This window comes from Linepithema humile, chromosome 3, assembly GCF_040581485.1.
Source record: "Linepithema humile isolate Giens D197 chromosome 3, Lhum_UNIL_v1.0, whole genome shotgun sequence".
NCBI classification, from domain to species: Eukaryota; Metazoa; Arthropoda; class Insecta; order Hymenoptera; family Formicidae; genus Linepithema; species Linepithema humile.
The window spans coordinates 8,785,085-8,812,237 of NC_090130.1; the positions used below are offsets into that span (position 1 = coordinate 8,785,085).

Sequence of the window (27,153 nt, forward strand, 5' to 3'; positions counted from 1 at the left end):
CTTCACGATGATTTTCTGATCTATGTTATAGAAAACTCATATCTTCAAACAACCACCAAGTTGGTTTATAGATATCATCAAGTGATGCACCACTTGATTTCGAATGTTTTATTTTATTTAGATGGTTCAGATATTGTGATCTTAAATTATTAATTTTTTTTTTGCAATTTCAGTTGTTAGTGGTGTTCCTGTTAATTCTTTGTACTGATTACAGATTATCTGTAAAGCTTGATCTCGTTTCATACGATTATGATAATCAACACTTTTTGTAACATATAAACAAGGATGTTGTTGATATAACATTAATAAAATTTTAACATTTTCCTTATTATCCATTTTTTATTATAAATGAAGTTTTTTCTGAAAATCAATTTTATATATTATTATACTTTTCTTGAAAAATAATATGTATATATAGGTTATAATATATTTTTAATGTCTAATTTAATCTGCATTAAAACTAATAATAACTACATATGTAAATCTTATTAATTATTAATCTTATTAATTTATTTTATTTAAGAATTATATTTCTCTTATTTTTTCAATTCTATAATTACTTACTAAAATATTATTTATATTGTTCACAGTATCTCGTATCACTATAAGTATCTTATATTTTGTCTTGACAGATAGTAAAAGAAACTAGTAAAATCTAATAACTCGCAATAACTCGTACCAAAAAATGGGACGCAACGCATTTTTTCGTTTGAGCTTCTTATTCGAGTTTTGCATCCAAATTCAGTGTGTACATGATCCGAGTTCTAGTAACTTTCCCTCAGTCCGAGACATTGAGTAAAAAGAAACAGGAGGGAGCATATACTAGCCAGGACAAGGTAAATCCGCGGACGGATGTACGTCATGGCAGCCATCTTGAGCGACCACTTTTTGAAAGTGAGAGGGAATGCTCGAGCATAGCGGCAAGCGGCATACCGTACGCCGTACGCATTAATATGCAGTGTATAGTTTTTTATGCAACAGTGTATGGAAATAAACGATCAAAATGGTATACTGTAGAGCTTGTGGCATAACAGCAGCAGCTTGAAATCATGGAATAACGTTTCATCGGTTAGTATTATCAACAATAATGAGATTTTTATTTTGGAGATTATAATCATATGTATAGTATTGTGAAATTGTAGATTCACAATAATTACTAAATAATTTTCACTCACAAACAGGTTTCCGAAAAATCCGGATTAAAGAAATGCATGGATAAATTTTTGTAAGGACAAAGGATTTAATATAAATTTAGATTTTAGATTTTAACATTGCTCTTATGGAAATACTGCACGAGTGCAATCCCAATGAAAAACGCCATTAAAATTTGGTATTATTGTTGCATATTATAGTTATTTTCTTTTAATTGTACATTATTTCCTAATTAAACATAACAAGTCATTCAATATTGGCGCCCTTGAGCGGCCATCTTGAGCGACCACTTTATATAGTCACTTCCGTCCGCACTTTTACGACCAAACGCTCCCTTCTGTTTCTTTTTACTCAATGGTCCGAGATCTCGGACTGAGTTCTAGTATCGTGGACACAAGGCTTTAGTTACGAGTGTCCGGCGGCGCGTTGTCAACTCGCGAGCAGTAGGAGGGGGAGCAGTAGGCGTGCATTGAGAAATCCGGCCGAAAGTTGCAAATAGCTGACAGCACTGCTCTACACATATGTATATAAAAAATGAAGGCTTTTTATCAATCTATAAAAAAAAAGACAAAACAAATCTACTGTCTTTCCTTGTCTCTCTTTCTTATGCCACGTTTATATGAAAAAGCCTGCATCTGACGAGTCTGCATGCAACTTGTTTAGTGTGTTCGAAAATAGGTTTGGTTACTGCCAGTAAAAATAGTTCAATTGGCAGCAGTGAAATTTACTGGTTCTGCGTTTCGTTTCTCCCAGCAGTAAGGACCATTTTTTCCAACGTCTATTAACTCTCAAGATTTATAGAAAGAAGGTTACTTCATACGCAAAGAGGGACGAGTGGCAAAAAGGGCAAATGCAGAAGAAGGCGAGCAGCAAGAAGGGCAATAATGATAGGAGCTTTCCATCAAGGCATTTAGGCGACACACATCGACACGGTGTCAGACACGGTGCTTTCCAACTATGACACGCCATGGCACAATTCGACACAGTAGTATGTTTTCCAGCAAAGGACACTAGTTGACACAAATCGACACAAGTATCACTCTGTCTTTGTTCGATATTCAATGAGCAACAGAGAGAATAATTCTATAATACATATAATATAATACTTTTGTGTCGCTTGTGTCTCTTGGTGGAAAACTACCCAGAAGAGCATCGTTGAACACGGAGTCTAGTTCATGGCTGCCAATTTTTGGGATAGTATTTTTGAGAGAATTTTTATTTCATCCATCTGCAAAATATATTTATACTCATCGTGATCGTAAACAATAATAAATGATGGTTATGTTTGATTTGTACGTATTTTAAATATGCCAATATGCTCTTGGTACGCCAATTTTTTAATTAAATAAACTTACTAGATATCATGGAAAGACATAAGCAGACTTTAGCGATCTAGTTCAGAACTAAACGCGTTCCATCAAGTATCTAAGCACAGTGTTTGACCGTGTCACACAGTGTCGATCTGTGTCAAGATCTATAGAGAGAAGGTTACCTTACGCGCAAAGAGGGACGAGCTACAAGAGGGGCAAATGCTGAGAGGGGCGAGCGGCAAGAGGGGCAATGATGATCTAGAGATCCTTAAAGGAGAGCACGAAGTAAGAGTAAGGAGACCTAACTACATAGATTGAAAGTGGTCACGAAAAATGTTCCGTGAAGGAGGAGGTTTGCCGAGTGGAATAACTTGCAACATTTCGTCGCCATCTTTAAATTGTCAATGACAGATGAGACCACAGTGAGAGAAAAGGTTATAAGGATTAGAAAAGCATGGAACGTAAGTATGAAATTGAAATAAACAAATAAATTTTTAAAAAATAAAAAAAATGTTACAAATTTTTAAAGAACATAAAGAATATAAAGAATATAAATCTTATATAATACAAACTATGTTTATCTTAAATAAGGTTAATATAATTATAAATATATTTTAGAGAAGAAAACACCGTAGATGATAATATATATAATTTAGAATATACTTATCAGTATTAGTATTCAAGAAAATAAAGATTGAAAATAAAATATACATATACACACACATTTCTGCAGAGAAAAAAGGTAATAATATTAAAAAGTATTATAATATATAATATTGTATTTATTTATAATAGATATAGTATAGAAGTAGTATTAAAAAAGAAAAACAAAAGTCAGTTTTAAAGTAAAAATAATAATGTTGTAGAAAAATAATATTTATATTACTTTATTATTTTTTAGCATTTCAGACAAAGAAACAAGATGAAATCTAAAAATGATGGACGCAATAATTTTAAATATTTGCAAGACAACTTGGAGTTTATTACATTTCCTTCTACTAAATGGAGTTGTTCAAGAGGGAATAAAATGTTTTTTGGTTTTTAAAAAATAGAAAGTGATTATAGTGTAAGAAAAAGAATTGCTTTTTTGCAAAATAGACAGATTAATATTTATATAAATAATAAAATTCATTCTTTTTGAAAATTTATTGTAATTGAAAATATTGAGGAAGTAAATAAATTTTTAAAAATTGTTGATAAATTGTAAAAATAATACAATATTTATAAAATCACACAATAGTTTAAACATTTGATTGCATATAATAAATATTTTGATAATTTTAATTTAAATTAGATATTAGAAGATTATTATATCTTGAAATTATTATCGTGAAAGCATATTAGCTTTCTATCTATATTACAAATTATGTATATATATATGAATTTTAATTTTATAAAAATAGGGATTGGAATTGTAAATATGACAATAAATTGTATTAAAAAGTAAATTATTTTTTATTTTATAAAATAAACATTTTTATAAAATATAAAAGTAAGTATATAAAATATATATAAAGTTTAACGCTTACTTTTTACACTATTGTTTTTTACAAGAAGTTATTTTAATTTTACGTCTTTTTGCATTTGTTTTCATTTGTATTACAGTTTTAACCGTATTTGTTTCATTAATTATTTGAGAATGCATATTTGTAGCATTTGGAATATTTAATTGAACTAATTTGGAAGATTTCCTTTTTTCCTTCGTTTTTTCTCTTTCAGCATTATCATTTTTGGGCTTGTTCGTTTTAGCTACACTGGGGCTGCTTTGGGTCTGCTCTACACAGGATAATACAGGACATATAAATAGTTTGTCCTGTATTATCTTGTTTAGAGCAGACCCAGAGCTGCCCCAGTGCAGCTAAAACGAACAAGCCCTTTGTTCGCTTGCTTGACCAAAAAAAACATCCGTGTTATTAAATAAAAGCAAATAATATTTTTAGTAAATTTATATTTATGTTTTTCACAACCGATGAGAGTGAGTGCAGTCAGTTCAGTTCATGTTCCTCATAGTACAGCTAAAAAAGAACAGATTTAAGATGGCGACGAAATGTTGCAAGTTATTCCATTCGGCAAACCTCCTCCTTCGTGGAACATTTTTCGTGACCAACTTTTTTCTCTATACGCTATCTAGATATGTCTCCTTACTCTTACTCCGTGCATTCGGCAAACCTCCTCCTTCGTGGAACATTTTTCGTGACCAACTTTTTTCTCTATACGCTATCTAGTTATGTCTCCTTCATGGACATAGGAATATAGGGACGGAGCGTAAACTTGGTTGATAGACGAGGGGAGTGAAGCCAAAATGCGGGGGGGTCCGCCATGATACTGTGCCTGAATCTGATTGGTTATCGTTATACGTATGCTGTTGTTATTATACACTAGGTAATGCATTTCGTCTAAGTCGAGTTATCAAACATGTTCTGTCAAAGAATTTCTCTTCAAAGTGGACAGAGCAAATACGAGCTGTACTTGGGATAGATGATAAATTTATTTCCAAAATATCTAACCACAATGTACGAGTTTTAGGATCTTTGGGAAAACTAAGAAAAAAAAACAATATTTTTAACAACTTATACTCTTAAAATAAAATATATAATATTATTTTAAACATATAATATTAACTTTAATATGAATAAATAATTTCAATACCTGTGAAATGTTATTTTTACATTATTTCTGCTATTACTTTGTTTCCAATTTTGATAGTCGGATCTATTTTTACAAGACTGTACAAAACACTGCACCATTTTTTATATTCACAAAATATATTTAAAATAACAATTTTAATTAATGTTTTTTCTTGATATAACTTCAAATGCTCATTATATCTGCCCAAATTGCATAATATTTTTGCGTCGAATAATGACCAATTGCACTTGCGTCAAATAGTAGCCAATCAAAAATATGCACAGTTTACCTCGTCCCCTTCCTTCAGTGATTTTCCTCTCGCGACGTTACACTCTGACCCTATATTCCTATGTCTATGCACACTGGAAGTCGCACGATACTTACATCGCGCTTGCGCAAATTAATAGCCAATCAAATTTAGGCACACTTTACCTCGTCGCACCGTCCCGCAGTAGCTTCCCCCCAGCAACGATATGCTCGGTCCCTATATTCCTATGTCTATGGTCTCCTTACTCTTAGGCCGGCGTCACATAGAACCCGTAATCCGTAATCCGCACCGAAAGTCCGCAAAAGTTACTAGGGATTGCGTCCGTAACGTTACGTGTGTTTTATCTCCTTGTGTCCCATGGAGCCGTAATTCCATGAAATTTCCGTAAAAGTTACTAAAAGTTACTAGTTATTACTAGTAATGCTTTTTTTAATTTTATTTATTTAACTAAATTTGACGATTTAATTAAAATTTTTGTTAAAATTATAATATATTCTGTAGTTTTCTTATGAATAAAATACAAATAAACAATTATAATCTGTTAAATAAAAAATAGTAATACCGTTACGTGTGTATTTACGGCTCCATGGGACACAAGGAGAAAAAACATACGTAACGTTACGGACGCAATCCCTAGTAACTTTTGCGGACTTCCGGTGCGGATTACGGATTACGGGTTCTATGTGACGCCAGCCTTACTCCGTGAAGGAGAGATTGGCAGAACTGTCGCCATCTTGGTGTAAAAACGGATGTGACGTTCGTGGCGCTTTATTTTGAATGTATACAATAACTAATATATTTATTTTCTGTTGTAACTGACATTAGTGCAATAAAATAATTAAAAACAATTTTATCTCAGTACGATACTTCATGCTTATATAAAAATTAATATATTAATATATATAAAAGAAATAATTAAATTATTAAAATTATTATAGCACATAAAAAAACACAATAAAAGTACATACAAACAAATATAAAAACAAATATATATATATATATATAAACGTAGAATAGCAAATAAAAATATTTATAGAAGATAAGATGCAAATAATTTCATTTATTTGTAATTGTTGTGTATACAATAAATCAATTTGTAGTATATACAACCCAAAAAAAACAGAAAATCAAAATGTCAATTTGACATTGTTTATGGCAAAAATGATGTAAAAATGACGCTTTTTGTCATTTTTGGTCAACAAGATATCAAATGACATTATTTTGACTTTCTGTTCTCCTTAGAAATTTTATATTATACAGTACTGAATAAAATAAATCATATATTTTTCAATAAATTTAATTTATTACTGTTATTATTTTTTTAAAATAGTTACATTAACGAAATTAATTTGTTGAAAGATGTATGATTTATTTTGTCCAGTACTGTAATTTCATCATTATATCACAATTGCTCGTTCTGCAGCATAGAACAATACCTATAGATAATGTAAATTTGATTGATTGAAGTTCCCAACTGCATCTTTTGATTGTAAGCGTCTCGTATCCTCTATTTATAAAATTTTAATGCAGTTCCTTTGAGAGGTGGATATGGTTGTATCTGAAAGATCTGAAATAAAAGTAATAAAAGTAATAAACTTACTCAAAGTTGATTCCAAAGGAATAATAGTAAATAAAATACTAAGCCGAAAAAAGTTTAAATCATGCATTTATTTAATATAGGCATGCATTACCATACTTTTGCTCGCACGAATACAATTTTGATTAGATGAAGATAAGGCTCTAGAATTAATTTTTAATTTAAACGAAATGTACCTTTTTATAATCTTTTCTTTTAAATTGTGGCACGCAGGCAAAGAAAAAGTGATTTCTTTACAACGGTGTACAAAAAATTGTTTCAAATTAACATTTGTTTTTGATCGAAGATGAGGATAATAATTGTTAAATATCCTTGTCATTTGAATAAAAAATCTAAACGTAACAGGATGAACATAAAATAAGGCATGTGCGTGATTGCTTACAAACATCATATCGGAAGAGTTACGCAGATGTTTATATTTCAGAATCAAGAATATAACATACCTTATACTTTGCACAAAGTATTTCTTAACAGTCCTCGCGTTAAAACTTACAACTTACAACACGTTCACGATATCACGTTACGCAGGTTAACAGTCGTAATGCAGTATAGCTGAGTATAAGTATAGCCATAGGCCATAGCATAGTGTGGTATAGTGCCTTCTCTCTCGCTCACTTTCTGTCTCTCTCTATCTTGGTATGTTCTTTCTTTCTCACACTTCCGGTTTTACACCAGGCGACGGAACCAATCAGAAATTGTTAACGTTCTGCCGATCTCTTCTTTAAGGATCTCTAATCTCATCGACAAACAGTAGCTGTCTCTCTCGCACGCTTTAGTGTTTTCTCTCTCGCTCCTTTAATATAGAAATGCTTTGAGTTTTTATCGAAAAAATACTTTTATTTTGTAAAATATTAATAGCACTGGAAATTGCGTAATAATAATTGAAAAGTAAATTAGAAAGGCGCTATAAATTACATATATTGCAAATTATAGCGCTAAATATTTAACGTTTATAATGTTAAATATCGCTGCAACAGATGCATTTGTAATACAAATTGCTTTGTACTTGTATTTAGACTGTAATATCAATGAAAATAAAATATAATTTGGGGATATACACAAAAAACATCATTTGTAAAGTAGTAAAATAAAAGAAAAAATAGTACATATTTAAAAATTATTTTTAAAATAATATTTACTGTTTATATGCATTATTTACAAAAGAAATACTATAAAAAAATTTATTTTTTATATTTAATTGTGAAAACCTCAAAAATTGTCAAGAAATTGTAACTGAAATTCATAAATGTAAGTACAATTCTAGGGTAATATGAAAAGCATCATACACAAATTTATTATGATACAAACTTAAATAATGAAATTGTAATATATGTTTTAACATTGCAAATGTGAATATTTATATGATAAAATTTACAGTGTTAACAATTTTCAAATATTTGCTAATGAAATATTATTGAAATGTTTCTGTTGAAATCTTAAAATAATTCTTTAAAACAAATATGATGGGGTATATATTAGTGATCATTAAATATGCGGCAACATTGTGATTATAAAATTTTATAAGTATCTATAATAAAAATTAAGTATAATAAATATAATAAGTATACAAGTATAATAATAAAATTTTTATAAGTATCTATAATAATAAAAATACATATATGTTGTATTAATCTGTTAATTGCGTTAAATTAATTAATAATTTTTTTATATTATTGGCGACTCTTTTTTGATTATCTTCAGCTTTCCTCTTATTACCTACGTGCTTGCGATTTTTTTTGGCAGTATTATAAAATTTAATGCGTACATAAGTTCTTTGGAGAATAAATGCAAGCGAGTGACAGAGTTAGAAACAGTTAGAAAAGGAAGAATTTTGAAAGAGAGAGACAGCTACTGGGTTTGTTCGTTTTAGCTACACTGGGGCTGCTCTGGGTCTGCTCTACACAGGATAATACAGGACAGATAAATAGTTTGTCCTGTATTATCTTGTTTAGAGCAGACCCAGAGCTGCCCCAGTGCAGCTAAAACGAACAAGCTTACTGTTTGTCGATGAGATCATCATGCTCTTCCCTTCCTTCATCGCTCCTCGCCTCCAAGCTGTTTCTAGCTCCCCCCTTACTTCATCGTCCCTCGCCCACAACCGGTTTTCCTGAGGTAACCTTCTCTCTATAGATCTTGGATCTGTGTCTCCTAGATGAAAAGCTCCCCTCATCACCTAATGCTCTTTCCAGGTCTTCCATGCCCTTAGGCCGAATTCCCACTGAGCGCGTCACGCGTCGCGTTATCCGTTGCGTCACGAATTAACCAATCAAGACATCTCATTTTATTGCATCCATTTGCCGCGCGAATAAAATGGAATGTTTTGATTGGTTAATTTGTGTGACGCGCTCAGTGAGAATTCGGCCTAAGCCTCATGCATGCAGCTCATGCAGATAATGGCCGCGTTCAGCAGAACAACCGCTGAATTGTCGTCTGTTGGTTCTAAAAGTAAGAGCCAATCACGTTCGATTGCTACCAAGCCATTTGTTCTGCTAAACGCGCCCAATATATTTTAACGCGAAATTTAATTGATTAAGTTTAGATGAAACTAACTAGATTAGTGTAGATTCCTCAATAGCGGATAAAATTACCACTACAATTCTTTTTGGTGAAGAAGAAGAATTATATACAATTAAAATATCAACTGAAGAATATGAACGAATAATGAATGGAGGTAAATCGATTATTAACGATTCTTTTATGCCCATTTCCACGAATGTAGATTAACTTTAATCTCGGTTTAACTTACTCTTCATCTTTTTTTAGTTCTAAGAATTAGAAAAAGGTAAAGAGTAAGTTGAACCGAGATTGAAGTTAATCTACATTGGTGGAATTGGGCATTATCCTATGAAAAAAAACTCAGTATATCCAAATATTTTTTTTTAAATAATTCTTTATTTCATTAATGTGAGTAACTTTTATGATATTTGATTAATAGTTAAATACTTTCTTGATATTTTAAAAATATAATTTAAAATATAGCTTGATATTGAAAATATAACTGTATTGATTTATTGCAAGATTTTGTCTATTCTATTTTATGTTATGTATGCTAACGTTATATGTTAGGTTCATCTATATATAATATTTGTAAGTCAATTCTGTAGTTTAAGATAGATTTTAGATTTTATGTTTGTATTTTTAGTTACCACCAGTGTATTTGAAGTTTTTAAATGAATAACATCATATATAATGTAATACTATAGATTGGAGTATATTGGAGCAAACAACACAATAAATCTTAGCCAGTGCTCTCTGTTTTGTAACAAAGAAAACGTAACAAAGGATTTTAATAAAATATTACGTTAAAATATAAAACAGATTTATTAAACTCGTTTGTTTTACTTGGATAAAAATAAAATTACAGAACAAACGTTCAGAACACGTTCAGAAGAATGTATCTCATGCAATATCAAAGAGTATGAATGAAATACATACACCTGATAAATAAATATCATTCATTTGTGTATTAATTTTTGTATTCACTCCTGAAAACTACTTTAATATGACACACGATAAAATACAATCCAATATTAATTACAAATTAATATAAAGTATTACAGGACAATGGTCACTGCCATAAACTTGCTTCCTTATAATGTTATCACACACTTTACCCTTAATTCGTTCTGATACCAAGAAATAATCCAGTCGCCTATAAAAATTTTTATACATAAAATGTGGTATAAACAATTTTTGGTCAAACTATAAAGATGTATTATATAAATATATAATTATAAAAATATATTTATTATCTATTTTTTTATTGTCTAGTTTCATAAAAAATTCTGAAAAGACTTTTTAAATAATCAAGTTAAATACTAAAAATATATTCACCATCCAATATCCTTATTGCGCGCATTGGCAAAATACGACCAGAATGTGTATGCACCTTCTTTATCAGGATATAATAATCTGAATGTATCTACAAATCCAGCAGCTAAAAAATCTGTCATATCATCTCGCTCTTCTTTAGTAAATCCAGCATTCTTGGTATTTGTTTTTGGATTCTTTAAATCTGGAATATAATAGTGGCAAATTAATTTTAATGTTTTAATTGTTTTATAATAATGATTAATATTATGTTTAAAAAATTAATAGCGTTTTTGAGTGAACAAATTTTAATCGATCAAAGGTTGATTAATGTCATTATATTGTCTTCACCAATAAAAAAACTTGAATTTATAGTAAAATAATGATTAATCCGGGATAGATAAAAATCTGGTCACTCAAAAAAGCTATATTTTCTAAAACTGAAATTGTTACAATACTCATACCTATTTCTTGATGAGCTACATTCATGTCACCACATATAATGACAGGTTTCTTCTGATCTAAGTCCTCAATATATTTTTTAAACATCTTATTCCACTCCAATCTTTTTGGCAATGTCACTAACTTATTCCCAGCATTTGGCACATCTATTGAATTTTGAATTAATTTTTCTAAATTTTATGATTACAATTTACATATTAAATATAATATTGAAATAGTAATATATAACTTACAAACATTAATAAAAAAAAATTGTGAAAATTCCGCTGCAATTATTCTGCCTTCACTATCAAATTCAGGATTGTTTAAACCATATTTTATAGAAATTGGTTTTTCTTTACAGAGCAAAGCAAGTCCACAATAACCTGGCTTCTTGCCTATTAAAATACATTTTTATAACACATATAATGGACATTTTTATAAATTATATATTTGATTTATAATTAATTTATGACATAACGTTTAAATAAATCTTACTGTCAAGAAAATAATTATGGTATCCAGGCAGTTTGATATCATCTGGCAATTTATCTTTGTCACATTTTGTCTCTTGCAAAGCAACGATATCTGCATCTTCTTTGATGATATAATCCATTCCATTTTTCTATATCAATATTATAAATATTAATACAGAAAAATTATTACAATACATTATACATTAATACAAATTATCAAACACACTTTAATGACAGCTCTGATTCCAGAAACATTCCAAGTACAAATTTTCAGATTATACTTTTTTCCTTCTTCATTTGATTTTGTACATTCAAAATCTATCTCATTCAAGTTTGTATCTGTCTTATTCTGCATTTGTTTGGGTTCATTCTTTGCCTTCTTTGTGGAAGATGAGTTGCTTTCATTGACATTTTTTGATGCCTTCAATTCCTTTTCAATATTTGTTCTCTTTGGTGCAGGTTCATCATTTGCATCATTTGCACGTTTTGGTCTTGAAGATTTTTTTTCATTCAATGTTTCTGTTTTTTTACCAGATTTAGCTTTGGTAGAATCAATCTAATTTAAAGAAAAAATTAATTAACCTTTTATATCAGATACATATGTATCTTATTATGTTGTTAATGATGTTATTATGTTTTATATACAAAAAATTGATTTGTACTGTATTAGGTTGTACTATTCACAATATTGGCAATTTTATGTGATATAACCTAAAATAATACAATTAGACTAATATTTAAATATATGAAATATTAGACAATTATACTTTTATTTCTGCTACATAATATAACAGCATTTGCTTATACATATTGATTACAAAGATTAATTTTACATATAGCTATACCTTTGCTTTTGGACCTCGTTTTGGTGGCATATTGAAATCTTGTTCTTTTTGAAGAGAAGATACTAAGAAATATATAAAATAATGTTGTTTCAGTAAACATACAGAATAACTAACAAATTATGCCAATGCTTCCAAATAATCTTCCAGTTCAACAACATTGATATTGTAACAAGTGAAAGATGCTGAGTTTACCTGTTAAATATTGATTTGTCCGGAAAGTTGTTATTAATATTTCAGAAACATTGCGCAGTAAATTTTTATTGATCACAGTCATAATTTGATTATTAATTGCGAATAATTGGCTTGAATGTTCTTGATCTTTGAGATTGACATTTTCAATTTTAAATTGCGCAAACCACTTGCTAACAGTTCCTTCAGTTAACACATCTTCATACACAGCACATATCTTTTTTGTCATTTGATTGGCATTTTTACCTTTTCAGAAATAATAAAAAGGGACAAATGATAAAAATAGTTTTTATTTTCTACATTTCTTTACAACAAAAAAAACAAAAATAAATTTGTCAAAAAAACTTGTTACGTTAAAAATGTCAAAATCTATTTTCTATTGTGTGTTATTTGTAAAGCCAGATATTGAGCCATAATTTTTCTTACCTACCTAAAAATCGCATCAATTTTCCAGACAACCCAATATTTACAGACATAAATGCATAAATACAATTTATCTTTGTGATGCTGAAACCTAAATAAATTTTCAGTTTTAGCATTGAAAATTACAAAAATCGCAAATAATACTCTAGAATTGTAATAACTAAAAAAACGTTTGTCAATATTCTGCTTTTAACCGGCAAGTACATAGCCTAACAACTGTGCCTACCTTCATTTATCTTGTCACTTTATATAACACAAATTTTCGTAATCAAGAAGAATCAATTCTAGCGTTAATTTACAATATGAATATAAATTTCCATAACATTTTTTTCGTACAAACCTATATAACTCCCAGACGCGTGACCGGCAAACACGTAATTAAGCGTCTGTGATGCAGCTCCTATACAACTTTAAATTTAGTGCCTTTTAGCTCTACGCAATATATGTAATGCAGTATAATGGACAATCCATACTACGCCCAATGTTTCATGTACGGTATCCGACATCTAATAGAAAGACCTATTTAATTATGATCTATTTTTTATTATATAATTAAATTTAAACGCGAAATATATATATTTTTAATCCATAATTGTAAATATGTAGCATAAATAAACAGCAAATGACGATGTCACCAATAGTCGAGAAATGAATGTTACTATGTAGTTTTAGTTGTGAAATAAATGTAGATGGCAGTATCAAAAAAAAGCTTGAGAGCGTCGTACAAAAATGCGTAAGTATTCGATTTTCTATATTGGCAGCAATGTCGACAATTGACAAGAAGGAAGAATCGGGCAACAAACGGAGAACCTGTTGTTCGCAGGAGAGGATTGAGGAATGTAGACTCGCCGCGAATTCCATCATGAATACCAAAATAAATCCGCAACATACGACGAATTCGTATAACGGAGGTGAGCACAGTCTGGTTTCGCTTGATTTTTACACGTTTTCTCCAAATTGCTATCATCCTGTCACGAAAAACGCGCGCACGCAACATCCGTAGGCAATAAATTGAAAAACCGTCTGCTGGGCGTCCTTATGGCGTCTGCTATTAAACCAAAACAATTTTTATTCAGCGTATGTAGAAACGTTTTACCATATTACTTTATTTAAAATATCACAAAACGCTATCAAATGCGAATTTTGCAAATTATTAATCAGTTTGACAATAATTTGGAGTACGTATGTTGGTTTTAAAAATGTTTTGATTACTGATAATGAGATATATGAGGTATCTTTCATTTTAATATTGGCATATGCGTTTTATTGAAAAGAAAATTTATTTTATATAATTTTTTTTTCAAGAATGACAAAAAGAAAGAAGTGAAATTTATTGTGGACAAACAATTATAATTCTATCTTATACTTATGCCAAAGTTTTTGTAAAATATAGAAATATATACTATAAAGATTACTTTTTTTCAAAATTTAGAGTTTGTAATACAAATTTGATTATGTAGATAATAAATATAATTTAATATTATTTAAAAAGACTAAATATAAATATTATTACAGATACTATAGGAAGGGACAGTCCATCAGCATTGTTAGAAGTGCTTGCAGAAGTTGCATCTCAAACGTTGCATTCGGAAAAGAAGCGTATTAATTCACTGCTGACATTGCAATGCAAATCTGCAAAAGTAGCAAGTGTAAAACGGAAGGAATCATGCTTTACTGTATCACAGCTTCTATCCATGCCTGTTTCTCATCTTGTTAAACAGTTTACTATTTTTACAAGTGATGAGCTCAAAAAACAATATTCTTATACTTGCGCATTAGTGCCTGATTGCCAAAAAAAATATACCAGCTTTGCTAGCGAAGAAAAGGCAAGAGTGTCCATTAAAAATCATTTAGAAGAGCATTTAGAATATTTAAAAGCAGATAAAGAAACTTGTACGTATTAGCAACATTTCTTTTAATATGTTAACTTTCAAATTTCTGGTGAAATGTGTAAAATGATATGTAAATGTATGTAATTTTGAATATTGTTAATGGAGTTTTTTTACGTTATTACAGATGATACATTTATAGCAAAAAGTGTAAACCATAAGAGTTTGAAGACTAATTTGCAAAGTAAGAAAAATCGGGTGCAGCAGACAAAGAAACCTCAAGAAACATTAAATAAGGAGAACAAAGATGTGATAGTGGAAAAGTCTACAAATTATTTCCGTAAAATACTTTTAAATGATATAAATATCAAAGAAAACGAGAAGCAGAAATGTTTTCAGAAATTGGAAAATAAGGAAACGCACAATTCTGAAATGAAGAAATCTGAGCAAATGGATACTAAAGTTCTCGGTGATCACAGTTATTTTGAACGATTAGAAGATGACATACCTGATAAGAAAGAAATGTCATCTTTTAATAATGTTCTTGATAATACAACGGGAGAAGAACATGTTAGTAATAATTATAAAAATATACAATTTATATGAGAGATATATATTTAAAAGAAAAAGGGATTACAAAGTGTAAAAAAAATACATTATAATTTTTAAAACATTACACAGTCTAATGCAAACAAAATATATAACATTTTAAAAAATGTTTAATTTATTTGTGTATTAAATATTGCTATGTATTTATGTGTATAAAAATATATATATGTTTTTTTCCAGATTGTATTAATGGTTGTTGGCACCGATAGTGTACATACGAAAGAATATTCCCACGTCAACCAAAAACTGGCTGAAAACACAAATCATCAAGATTCCGATCTCTGTTCCTCAGGTATGTTCTATGATTCGTACAAAATTAGATATAAGACTCTCACAATTAATGCTATGTGAATATATTATGCTCAAATTCGTTAAATCTTTGAATGTTATATTTATGTATGCACAAATTTATGGTCAGATGAAACACGGATCAGAAACATGGAAATATCCAATACGACCAAGCCTAAAGGAAAAGCAAAGTTTATTGGCACAAGTAAGGAAGAAAGGGAAATGGCACTAGCATATATAGAGCGAATTAAGAAGAAGGGCAATCCTACAGGAAGCAATCTTCAGTGTCGCATTTGTGATCCACCTCGTAGTTTCACAGCGCCTACGACTTTAGTGTCTCATTATCGGAGTCACGCTGGAATAAAACCATATGAATGTCGAATATGTAGAGCGGTCTTTACGAGAAGACACAGTTTGAAGTACCACATGTTGATTCATCAAAACCAAACGCGCTTCACGTGCACAGATTGTGGAAAAAAGTTCAGGCATCCATCACACTTTAGGGAGCATCAACGTAGACACACTGGAGAAGCACCATTTGGATGTGACGACTGTGGACAACGGTAAAAATAATTCTTTAATAATTAAGATATTTAATGCTCCTTTCTCACAAAACATCAGTTTAAACCTAAACAATTTTAATTAAATTGTCTTCTACAAATCCAAATGAATTAAATTCTTGGTATCTTTGATTCTATTTTCATGAAAAATGAAAGAAATTAATTGACGCTAATGGTCTTGTGATTTGTGCGATATTGATATTGTCTTTTCTTCAGATTCAAAACGAGAAATACTTACAAACGTCATCTAAAGACACGACACGGGAAAATTCTCACGACGGTTGGGGAAGTTTTTCATCTGTCCGAAGAAGATTTTCAGAAGGTTCGGACCAATCGAAGAAAGAAGGATTGTATTCCGGAAGCTATAATGAATGTGGATGACGTCGCGTCCAATGTAATCGTGGACTTTGGAAATCACTATGACAAAGCGCAGGCTGTCACAGATCCAGCGGAAGAATATGTTCTGAAAGAGGATATTGACGATATTGACAGTAACTGGGAGACGAAAGGTACAGTACAAGTTGTTGATAAATGTTTTGAGACTTTTGAGATTTACTCGGAATCTCAATTGAATAAGACTGATGGTATAGAGACTGAAATAGCTATAGATTGTAGATATCCCGACAGCAACATCGAGATGGAATGTATTAACGATGGACAAAATGGCCTACTAGAATTGAAAAATTCTTTTTACAGTAATTTAAAAGTAACCAATAATGAAGAAGAGGAAATTGCTTATCAACATAACATTGAAGATCAGAACAAAACTTTTGATTGTAGTAACGAAATAAGTTGCGAATACTCTGAACTACATTGCAATAACGAAATTGTGAAAGTGGCAGAAGACGAAGACGTAACAACGCATGAAGTAAATATAGATTTTTCAGAGGAACAAAATAGAAGCAGTTCACATGTAATGCAGAAGCCTACACACGATTATCATTATCAGGGAGTATATGACAATGATATGCAAGAAAAGTTCGATCCATACGTTTTAAAACATTTAAAAACAGAAGAGGTGGAAACTACAAGTTCCGAGGAAAATAATCAAAAGCACGATGAAAAATACAATACGCACCTTATTATCACAGAGGACAATGCTGTAAACGAAAAATTCAATAAATATGCCAATAGTTTCGATATCGAGAACAAAGAATGTGCAGGAAATAATATTGCCTTTTGTGCGCAGATCGCAAATACGAATGTCAATATTCAGCAAACGATCGATGAAGCTGAAGAAGAAGTTACTCCGCAAAACAATACACCACAGGAAAACAAATGTGTATGTAAATATGTCGCGACCGATTCGACAAGAATCGTAAATGTCTCTACAAAAGAGACAAATATGAAGGTTGATGAACAAAATAATCGTTATTTATACATTCATACTGAGCCGTTGAATAAAATCACGCAAAGTAAATGCAGAAACATGCCTTATAAAATCAAGTTGTGTCGCGATCAACAAAATCAATTGCAAGCGAAAGAGGACAGCTGTAAGAAAATTAAAGTTTTAAATGGGAACTTACGAGCAATTAATATAAAGCAATCTGAAAAACAAAATGCAATTTTGCTTGTGTCTGATGATAATTTAAAGGATGGCATTTTTCAAATTGACAAAAGTAATATTTCTGTCGAAGGTCTAAAGAGATAGATGATACACAATTTTTACAGTAATAACAATATTTGTACAATAAAATACAGTGTACAGTTTAGTGTTAATCATATTCGGGATATATTTTGTACTAACGTAGCAATGCTAATAGACATTGATTAAGATATATATGCAATAATTCTTGTAACATATAATAATCCTAGAAAGAAAAACATAAAAAAAAAAACATTTTTCTCTCGCTTATGTAAATATTTGGAAGGCAAACCCAAGTAGAAATAATTTTATTTCTCCGCTCTGTTACAATGAAATGAACGGACTAATGAAAGTTTCCATTTAATTTTTCTGCAGACTATTAAAAGAAATGAAAGTCGATAATATAGGCATTTATATGTTTTATAATTAAAGACTTATTTGTGCAATTTTTAAAAGAAACGTCACTACGAAGTATTGAGGTAAGCTGACATTAACACCAGTTATTCGCATTTATTAATTTTTGCGTTTAATATGAAATTTGTCCAGAATTTTATAATCTTTAGCGTTTTATTCTCACATATACAAATTATGTGACTTTATTTATAGTCTCATTTACTTCTCTTGTTAGGGAAGATCTTACTAACTTGTATTTAATAGCAATCATAAAAATATGATGGAGTGCCAAATATACGAAAGCATGTTAGCAATTGCATATTCTTAGCATAGTTAAAAAAATAAAAAAAAATATTTTTATTCTAGATGACTAAAAATATTTTTTTTTATTATTCACATGAAAAATTATTCAATTTTTTTTAATCATAAAGGGTTATAAATGTACTACTATATAATTTATTTTTATAACAGTTAGATTAAAAGCCTTTAACATGTATCTCTAGTATCTTAGACTATAATGTTAAATGCGAGGAAATCGCATTACTGGAGTTAGATAATAAAAAATGATAAATCTGGGAAATATTACAAAAACAGTTCAAAGTTTAGAAAAATCTGATACGGGTTTTTGACCTCCATAAATATCTTTAAATCATCTTCAAAATTTAATTTCTCGTTTAATATATTAGAATGTATTTGCTTAATATGGGATATTTTTTATATACAAATTATATAAAATGTAATGAGACTGTTTTTACATTATTTATGAGTAGCATTTTTTTATATATGAATAGTATTTCATTATGAATAGCATGTTAAACATATATTTTTAAGTTGCAACATATTTATAAGTTGCTGTAATCGTACGATTCAACTAATTAACTAAGCTTAATTGTTTAAATGCTCTTTCTTAAATGAGATAGATATTTTTACATCTACTTTTACATAACTACAATACTTATACATTTTTTGTTTATGTGTAAACATATCAATATACTAACAACAAAAAAATCTAATAATCATAATCAGACCATTTTTAATATTAATTAATAAGGCAATATAGCCAGCATATATAATTGCAGAAATTAAAATATTAATTAATAAGAAATAGATTACAGAAAAGAAAATTTTATTATAGAATAAAAAGTGCCTTTGATCAAATACACAGGAAAGAAAAAAAAATATATATATTATATATAATATATTATATATATATATATATAATTATATAATATATATTATATATAATACTTATATATAATAATTATGAAAATATTACAGCGATTAATAACGTTAAAGGTTGCTTATAGAAGATGACAAAATGAATAATCTTTATATAAGCTCTATGAAATTACACGTATATTATAATCAATCTTAATTACGTAGACATAATGGCATACTATAGGAAAGAATAACTTTGCGTATATAATGTATTTTTCTACGTATTTTGTACTTATATAAATAAATTTCTAAAAACATTTTTCGCATAGACTATTTCCTACTAAAATATATCTGACTTTAAATATTCAAGCCAAAGAGAAATTACATGAATTGCGAGCCATGTGATTTCTTCGATAGATTGCGCATGCTTAGTTTCTGCCGCCAATACGTCGTGTTTGGAAGCTGCTGGAAACTTTACGAGCAGGACATTGCAAAATAAAAGTTTAGTGCAGACGCAGTTGATGCTAATCTATTACAACTTCTGTTCGAATCTAATTAATTGCCGACAGTTCGCTTAATACAGATATTAAAAACTTTTTATCAAAACACAAGATTCAATTATTCAACAATTTAAGTTGACACACTCGAATGACGTATTTTGATCGATGAAAATTATTTCAAAATTATAATATGGTTTTGAATTTTACTTGACAAATGCGTCAAATTTTTTGCGATAAGCTGATTTAAATCTGAAAACCATTCAAGTATGATAACTTATAATATTTCATGTCTATTGTTAAATATAAAATGGAATGCCAATATTCATAACCGGTTCATGTTCGTCGACGACAGTTCACGCGCCCGGCAATTACCGGGCGCGGTGTGCCGTTCTGTTGTTTTTATTCGGAGAACGGTCGAAGAACAAGGTCACGAGAGGCAGCCAAAATGGCAGTCGCCGAGCGAGCCGCGGTCACTATGTGTCAGGATAATCCAACACAGTCGCGAGAACATTGTTGACGTTCGACGCGATTTTGTCCGACGTATTCGCCGTTGTGTGACGACGCGGCACGGATGCGAGCTCGTCGTATTACTTCACGTATTCGTTGTTTTTTTTCCCCTTTGCCGCTTGTTATCGCAAACTTAACTCTGATGAGGGATTCAGTTACCGATACTTCGCCGGTATCGTTATGTCGTGTTATTACAGTTTAATCTAATCGCGAGGACGCAACATCACCCAAGAGGGATTTATCGGTGCTCCCTCTTTAGAAAGATCTCGGAGAACGCAGCACTCGCCATGGTGAAACAAATCCTCGCTGGCCTCGTGGAAACAGAAAAGGGAAATGCAGTTGTGTGAACGTCCGTGATACTTCAGTGAAGTCTTTGCGCAACGGATGCGCAATTCCCGTATGTTCTATTTGTTTGTAAATTATAATTTAATTTTAACGCCATATTAATGTTTGCGATTTCAACAGCGATGCGGACAACGTGTGCGGTTGTTGACGTTTGTGCGACGGAAATATCCGAGCGGCATTAGTGTCTTCACGGTGCGTTAAGAATCAACGCAAAACATTCAGGATTCGGTGCTCTCGCCGAGGCTACACGAGAGAGCCTTGGCCAGACGTCGGCGTAGCGGTGCTTGCGGCATCGTTCACACACAACACGTACTCACCAGTTGAACGGACGCCCGCTGTGCGCGAGAAGCGTGGAACAAAGCGTGTAATATGTTATGTAGCTTGCTCCGAAAAGCTGACGACAAGACGCTTTCATCGCCGGCATGGCGTGCGCGGGATACGCGCCATCGGTGTAAATATTGAACAAGTGACGTAATTAGTTGCGCGAGGTATGATAATAAGCGGGGACGTCGTCACTCGTCGGCGCGCCTCGCGATCAGATAAAGCGCACGAAATTGTTCCCCTTTTCGAGGTCGACGCACCGTTTGTATCTGCCAAGGAGAAGCCTGATAAAAGATTCAGTTCGGATTCCGTCGTCGTTGCCGGCCTGTCGTCATCCGATTTCCCGCTGGCGAAAACGATCGAGATATGGAGGTAAGTTTCTTCGTGACGAAACTCGCGTTATTTATCATCAGTGTGCTAATTACTGAAACGTAATCGCTGCCTGACAATAAAATGCGAAATGTTACATGTTACAACTTGTGATCTCAAGTCAGATGACAGATTCTCTACCTAATTTTTTTAGTCAATGTTTTTCTTTTAGCTAAGATGTTATTATTGTAATTTTTTAAATTTTAATATTAAAATCTCCGACTAAAAGTTCATTAAATTCTATAGAAAATTATTGGAAAATTCTTGATTACTTATTATTTGTTTTTTTCTTTTTTATTCACTCAAAGCTCAAGAAATATTAATGCTCCACACTTTCACTGATTGCGAGAAACAATCGACTCGAGATTTTCTATGTATCGTAAGAACTTATGTACAAGTAACTTTGTCTATTATTGGAAATATTTCTTATGCTTTCTACAATAAAACAATCTATATTTAACGTATAATCTTGAATAAAAAGACATGGCAAGAAGAAACATAATAAGAAAGTACAGAAAGCGTGACTAAACAGAATAAAGTGTGTAAGCGTGACAGCCTTAGTCTTTAAAGAGCGCGAAACCATTCTGACAGTTGCATAAAGTACAAATTTGCGCGTCCAAAAAAAATTTTTTAATATTTAAAAATAAATCTATTTATATTTCAGTTTATCTGTATTATATGTAAATTCTTTCTTAAAAAATATTAATAAAACTTAAATAAACATAAAAAGTAAATATAACAATAAAAGTAAGTAAATGTATAACTATTGAAGAAAATGTAAAGTAAAGTAAAAATATATATAAGGCGTACATAAACGTCTTATTTTTGTATAAATAATATTAATATTATTGAAAGCATTAATATTATTTATGCGCTTGGAGAAGAAAAGACCGGATTCTGCTTTACACTGCTGGATTAATTTCAGATCACACTGTTAGTGTATGATATTATAGTTCTATATTTACGCCGGCACTTTTCATTAAGCCACCTGCGTGACGTTGATACTTCATATATCTTTCTTTACAACCTCTTCGTAACCAAATAATTTGCCACTTTAATTGCAAGAACGGCGCCGATGCGTCGCATTTTGACTTGCATTTACAATATCGGTGAGCAAGATAACGTACAGTATGATTTTCAAATGATTATATTACGTTAGAAGTTATATTTAAAATATCAACTATTATTTTAAAGTACTATTTATTTTCATTGAAAATTGAAAATCTATTACGTGCTCAGATTTTATTTTCAGAAAAAAAGACAGAGAGCGAGCGCAAAACACTACAAACATTACTTTTATTTTTCTTGAAGAAATCGAGAATGACGAATATCATTTTTATTCATGCGATGTCGCAGGCATTTATTTATATGTATATATTCGAAGCGACCTTTCGGTTCACAAACAATATTCTTTCATCAATGTGGATCACAAGCTGAAAATATGCGGCATCGATAAGAGTCCTTGAAAAGTCCTGTCTCTTCTGAAGCCGATTGATTTCAATTGTGATGTTAAGTATTTCTCTAACATTGTTCGCGAGTGTTGCGCGATCTTCACGCAACACTCGCTGTCAAATTGGTGACACTGGCGACACACTCTATCAATGAGTCTCAATTATTGTTCCATACATGCACGATGAGCCTCATTAGCGAGTCCCAATTTTGTGTACCTAAATTTCTTTAATGAGACCTTAAATACCGGATATTTTATTCTTCTATTGACAAGCGTCTCCGATAAAGCGTTAGTCGACATTGAGGGAACTGTATCGACCCCAAAATTGATCGTTTAAAATTCTTGAAAGATGCGAAGATGCATGTGGAAGAGAGACTGAGACGAAAGAGACTGTAAGAAGAGTCGTGGCCCATTTCTTTTAGAAAGGAAACGATGATTACAGTTAAGCCGTTACCTGCGTCAGTGGTCGGTTGGTTTTCTGTGGACGGCATTCCTGATCGGCCTCACGTCACCGGCTGCTCGCCGAAAAATCCCTTCGAGAAATTCTGGTAAAAGTTTTCTTTCCTCGCTCCGTCTTTTATAACATCGCGTTTATTTTTTAAATTCAGTTTTTATTCAAGGCTGCTGGTCCATTATGCCTTTGTCAGATCTAATCGCGAAAATTTATTCAGAGCTGCAGAAAATCGAGAACACCAATGTGTATGTGAATGTGTATGTGTATGTGCAAACATGTAACGTCATGAATCGATTATCTTTAAATAATCAGAGATAGAAATAGAGATAGGAGAGACTTTTACATTTAAGCTTGTAGCAAGGATACTCGGGGTGAGTCATGGAATTCTAAATGGAGCACATCAAGATATGGGGGTCGTGTCGAATGTTGTGCGTAGCAAGCGACGAGGCAGACTTCTGCATCAATATTCGAACTTATCAGAGAATCTGTGTTATTAAAATTAATAATACAGCGATTCGTGAGATGTAGCAGCGTATTTCAAACGTAGTTCCGTGAAAGCAACATTAGACATCAATATTTGCTTCCTCGAAATTGTAGCAAGCTTGTGGAAGATCAATCGATTTATCCTTCAAAACAGCTGAGTCAAAGAGAATGGAAAACGGGGGAGCAGAAGGGGGGATATCGTGATAAAAGCTTAGATACATGTTTGCTGATATTAAAACATTCACTCGACAGTGACCTTGATTTCTACCAACGAGATCGTCACATTGCAATTTCGTTTCCGCCTGTGCCCTTTTCGGGTAATGTGTCGCTTTATCTGTCTCCTTCGTGATTTCACAATGACGTGTCGAACAGTGTGTTGCACGCGATATAATTTCTTCTAAAGATAAACTGATAACATTCGATATTCGCAATCGATAGAGAGTAACGGGACAGGTTGTTGTTGAATTAACAATAAATGGTTTGTTGTATCTCTAAAAAATTCATTTTTTGTGCGCGCAATTAGTCAAAATTCATTTTGAGACTCCTTGAATTCGAATTAAAATGATTGAATTTTTATTTCAGGATGTTTATGTTTCACGCTTTCCTTATTGAAGAAAAGAAAAGTCACAGCTTTCCTTGTTGAAGAAAAGAAGAGTCACTCGAGTAGATACGATAGTACTTTTTAGATTACTATACCAAGAATTTTTCTGTGTGCACGCAGGCAGAGCATAGATTAGAGCAGTTGAGAAGAGCGACGGATAGAATACAAAGAGAAATCGAGGAAGTCACTGAAAGGGAACACGAACTGCGGAACGTGGGCAGCATAAAGACTACATCTCACGAGACAGTGGATTCTAAGGTATCAAAATGTGTTTACTTATTATTCACTTGTATCGAAGTCCTGCGTATCTCTAGTATCTTTCTGCACACAAAAATACAAACATTTAAGTTTCAAGTGTTTGAAGAGCGGATAATAAATTGTGTTTGAAGACTTTATATATAAAGTGTTCTTTGGAAAAAGAAATGATTCATTTATATCTTGAAATAATATATATATATATATATATATTTATTAATCTTATTGATAGGTGCGTCGCATGCCACAAGCACTAGCATCGGGCAAACTGAAGAGGACAACGTCCACGCCACAGATACTGGAAGCAGTCAGTCTGACACCGCTGTCAAGCTTGACACCAAAGATGACGAACGGCGTGATATCTACTACGCGCACAACCCCGACGCCGCTGCGCTTTGCCAGCGTGCCGAGCCAGAAAGGATTGATGCACAGGTTCCTGGCTACACGAGGAAAGCTCTACAAAAGCAAATCGACGAATAATGACAGCTTGAGCCCACCCATAACGCCCACTATTACACTTAATCCTCTTAGTATCAAGGCGTTCAACAGAACTTTGGAAATAGAACCGGACGACGAGCCAAAGAAGCCACCGTCGAGAAAAGGATACGTTCCTGTCGAACAGAAGATCCAAAAGGAGCTTCACGATATGAAAGAACGAGAAAACGAATTAAGGTAAGATTTTTGTATAACAGAATTGAGTAAGACACAATAAACTAGTATTGTCAATATTTGGCTGCCCGAATATTCGAAATATAATAATTACATACATACAATTACACATATTGCATTGTAATTGCATTGCTAATACAAAATTATCGCATATAATCGCATTACATGTCAAAAATAACTAATAAATAATTAATTATAAATTTTTATATTACTTTTTTTACATGTAATGTAATTTTTTATATATAATACGATAATTTTATGACATAAATGACAGCACTACAATAAACTTAAATCATTAAAAAAAATATATATTTTTAAATTAACTTTTCAAAATAAAAAAAAAGTTATTTAATTATTATTATTCACAATTCTTTCATAATGTGCAATATAAATTTAAATAATAATTAATTTAGATGATTTATTTAATTTGCTTGTGTGATAAAGGAAACATTAAGGATTTACTAAGGTAAATTGTTACGTGTAATAAAAATTTAAAAGAATATTTTTACATGATTATTGCAAAGTTAAAGCGATAAATAAATCTCGTTTATCTTTTAGATTGATGAGATCGCAGATGCTGGCAAAGTCTCAGCCGAATTTACTCGATATAGGGAACGATAATGACTCGGATATTTACGATGGCTCCAGTTCTCTCAGAAGTGGCGCTTCTAGTAATACTTTAAACGAGGACGAAATTGAAAAAGAACATAAGGGAAAACATAAGGTAAGCGATATTTTTCAAAGAATACAACTGCATTTAATTGTTGAAACAATACAAATACGTTAATTTACAAACAATTTACAAACAAATGTAATTTTTATATGCTTTTATATATATATATATATATATATATATATATATATATATATATTAATAACTGAATGATAAAAATTTTTTTCGCAGCCTAATCCACGACGTCGTAGCACGCTTATTGCGCAATGGGAGAATCTAATAGCTGCCAAGAAAGAATCTATTGAGAATAACAATGAAAACTATAATAGTTTTTAAAAGTTCTGTAATTTTAAGTGCTTGTAGATGAAAAGTTGATTTTCATCTTTATTTCGTTGTTATTTATCTAAATATTTGATTGTAAATTAATGATTCAGAATAACATTACGGCAAATTGTTTGCAAGAAAAATAATTTTGCTATGTTGAATGACTAAGTCTGATTTTCTTGTTTATCTTGTTTATATAGTTTATTTCCGTTTGAATATTTATGCGCTAATTAGCGTTAATTAGCGTTAATTAGGATATATAATTGTAGCTACAAATTTTCAGTATTAAGTTACGACCTAAACGTAATTAATAATACTTTTACTTTTTATAAAACTAAAGAAAATTTATTTTTAAAAAAATATAAGGCACATTTTGTTTCATCATTATTGATGAATTGTAATATGAATGCAATATGCAAAATATTCTCCAATTCGTGAGAGTGACTGAAAGTTTTTATACATATATGCGGGTGTAAAGTGTTTACTATAATTATTAAAAATTTATTTGATTAGCATATATGTTTATAGGTATGGAATAAATACTTAATTAATTGTAGAAATAGTTATAATATTTGAGCGATATCTGTATGTGTAAACACATAATTAACACCGCATAATATATGGAATTATCTATTACAAAA

General features: G+C 31.0%; 3 protein-coding genes and 2 long non-coding RNA genes across 11 annotated transcripts; 3 read left to right on the plus strand and 2 right to left on the minus strand.

Annotated features, from left to right (window-relative positions):
• Positions 1 to 667: 667 nt before the first annotated feature.
• Positions 668 to 3,910, plus strand: LOC136998395 (uncharacterized). Of its 2 annotated transcripts, XR_010888958.1 has the most exons (4): positions 668 to 2,444; positions 2,511 to 2,923; positions 3,081 to 3,204; positions 3,364 to 3,910. It is a non-coding gene; the product is annotated as an uncharacterized lncRNA (long non-coding RNA). The 2 variants fall into 2 exon arrangements; XR_010888957.1 differs by having other exon boundaries at positions 668 to 2,923.
• A 2,499-nt stretch (positions 3,911 to 6,409) lies between these two features.
• Positions 6,410 to 8,185, minus strand: LOC136998394 (uncharacterized). The gene is made up of 2 exons (XR_010888956.1): positions 7,399 to 8,185; positions 6,410 to 6,925 (listed from the first exon to the last, which is right to left on the minus strand). It is a non-coding gene; the product is annotated as an uncharacterized lncRNA (long non-coding RNA).
• Positions 8,186 to 10,413: 2,228 nt separating this feature from the next.
• Rrp1 (Recombination repair protein 1) lies at positions 10,414 to 13,633 on the minus strand. Of its 5 annotated transcripts, none has more exons than XM_012377621.2 (10): positions 13,480 to 13,630; positions 13,147 to 13,230; positions 12,720 to 12,962; positions 12,528 to 12,589; positions 11,909 to 12,238; positions 11,705 to 11,831; positions 11,461 to 11,604; positions 11,230 to 11,373; positions 10,790 to 10,970; positions 10,414 to 10,607 (listed from the first exon to the last, which is right to left on the minus strand). In XM_012377621.2, the coding sequence occupies exons 2-10, from the start codon at positions 13,190 to 13,192 to the stop codon at positions 10,490 to 10,492; spliced, it is 1,395 nt and encodes a 464-aa protein (XP_012233044.1). In that variant the 5' UTR covers positions 13,193 to 13,230; positions 13,480 to 13,630; the 3' UTR covers positions 10,414 to 10,489. The 5 variants fall into 5 exon arrangements, with proteins under 5 accessions (XP_012233044.1, XP_012233045.1, XP_012233046.1 ...); XM_012377622.2 differs by having other exon boundaries at positions 13,366 to 13,482; XM_012377623.2 differs by lacking the exon at positions 13,480 to 13,630 and having other exon boundaries at positions 13,143 to 13,160.
• A 254-nt stretch (positions 13,634 to 13,887) lies between these two features.
• LOC105678360 (uncharacterized) lies at positions 13,888 to 19,880 on the plus strand. Of its 2 annotated transcripts, XM_012377632.2 has the most exons (7): positions 13,888 to 14,050; positions 14,655 to 15,032; positions 15,156 to 15,538; positions 15,758 to 15,869; positions 15,996 to 16,428; positions 16,642 to 16,934; positions 17,034 to 19,880. In XM_012377632.2, exons 1-7 carry the CDS (start codon positions 13,903 to 13,905, stop codon positions 18,074 to 18,076), a joined length of 2,790 nt encoding a protein of 929 aa, XP_012233055.2. In that variant the 5' UTR covers positions 13,888 to 13,902; the 3' UTR covers positions 18,077 to 19,880. The 2 variants fall into 2 exon arrangements, with proteins under 2 accessions (XP_012233055.2, XP_012233053.2); XM_012377630.2 differs by having other exon boundaries at positions 16,642 to 19,880.
• A 578-nt stretch (positions 19,881 to 20,458) lies between these two features.
• On the plus strand, positions 20,459 to 27,153 carry mdu (meduse). The gene is made up of 6 exons (XM_012377627.2): positions 20,459 to 20,965; positions 21,034 to 21,606; positions 24,712 to 24,849; positions 25,079 to 25,518; positions 26,074 to 26,239; positions 26,420 to 27,153. Exons 2-6 carry the CDS (start codon positions 21,601 to 21,603, stop codon positions 26,522 to 26,524), a joined length of 855 nt encoding a protein of 284 aa, XP_012233050.1. The 5' UTR covers positions 20,459 to 20,965; positions 21,034 to 21,600; the 3' UTR covers positions 26,525 to 27,153.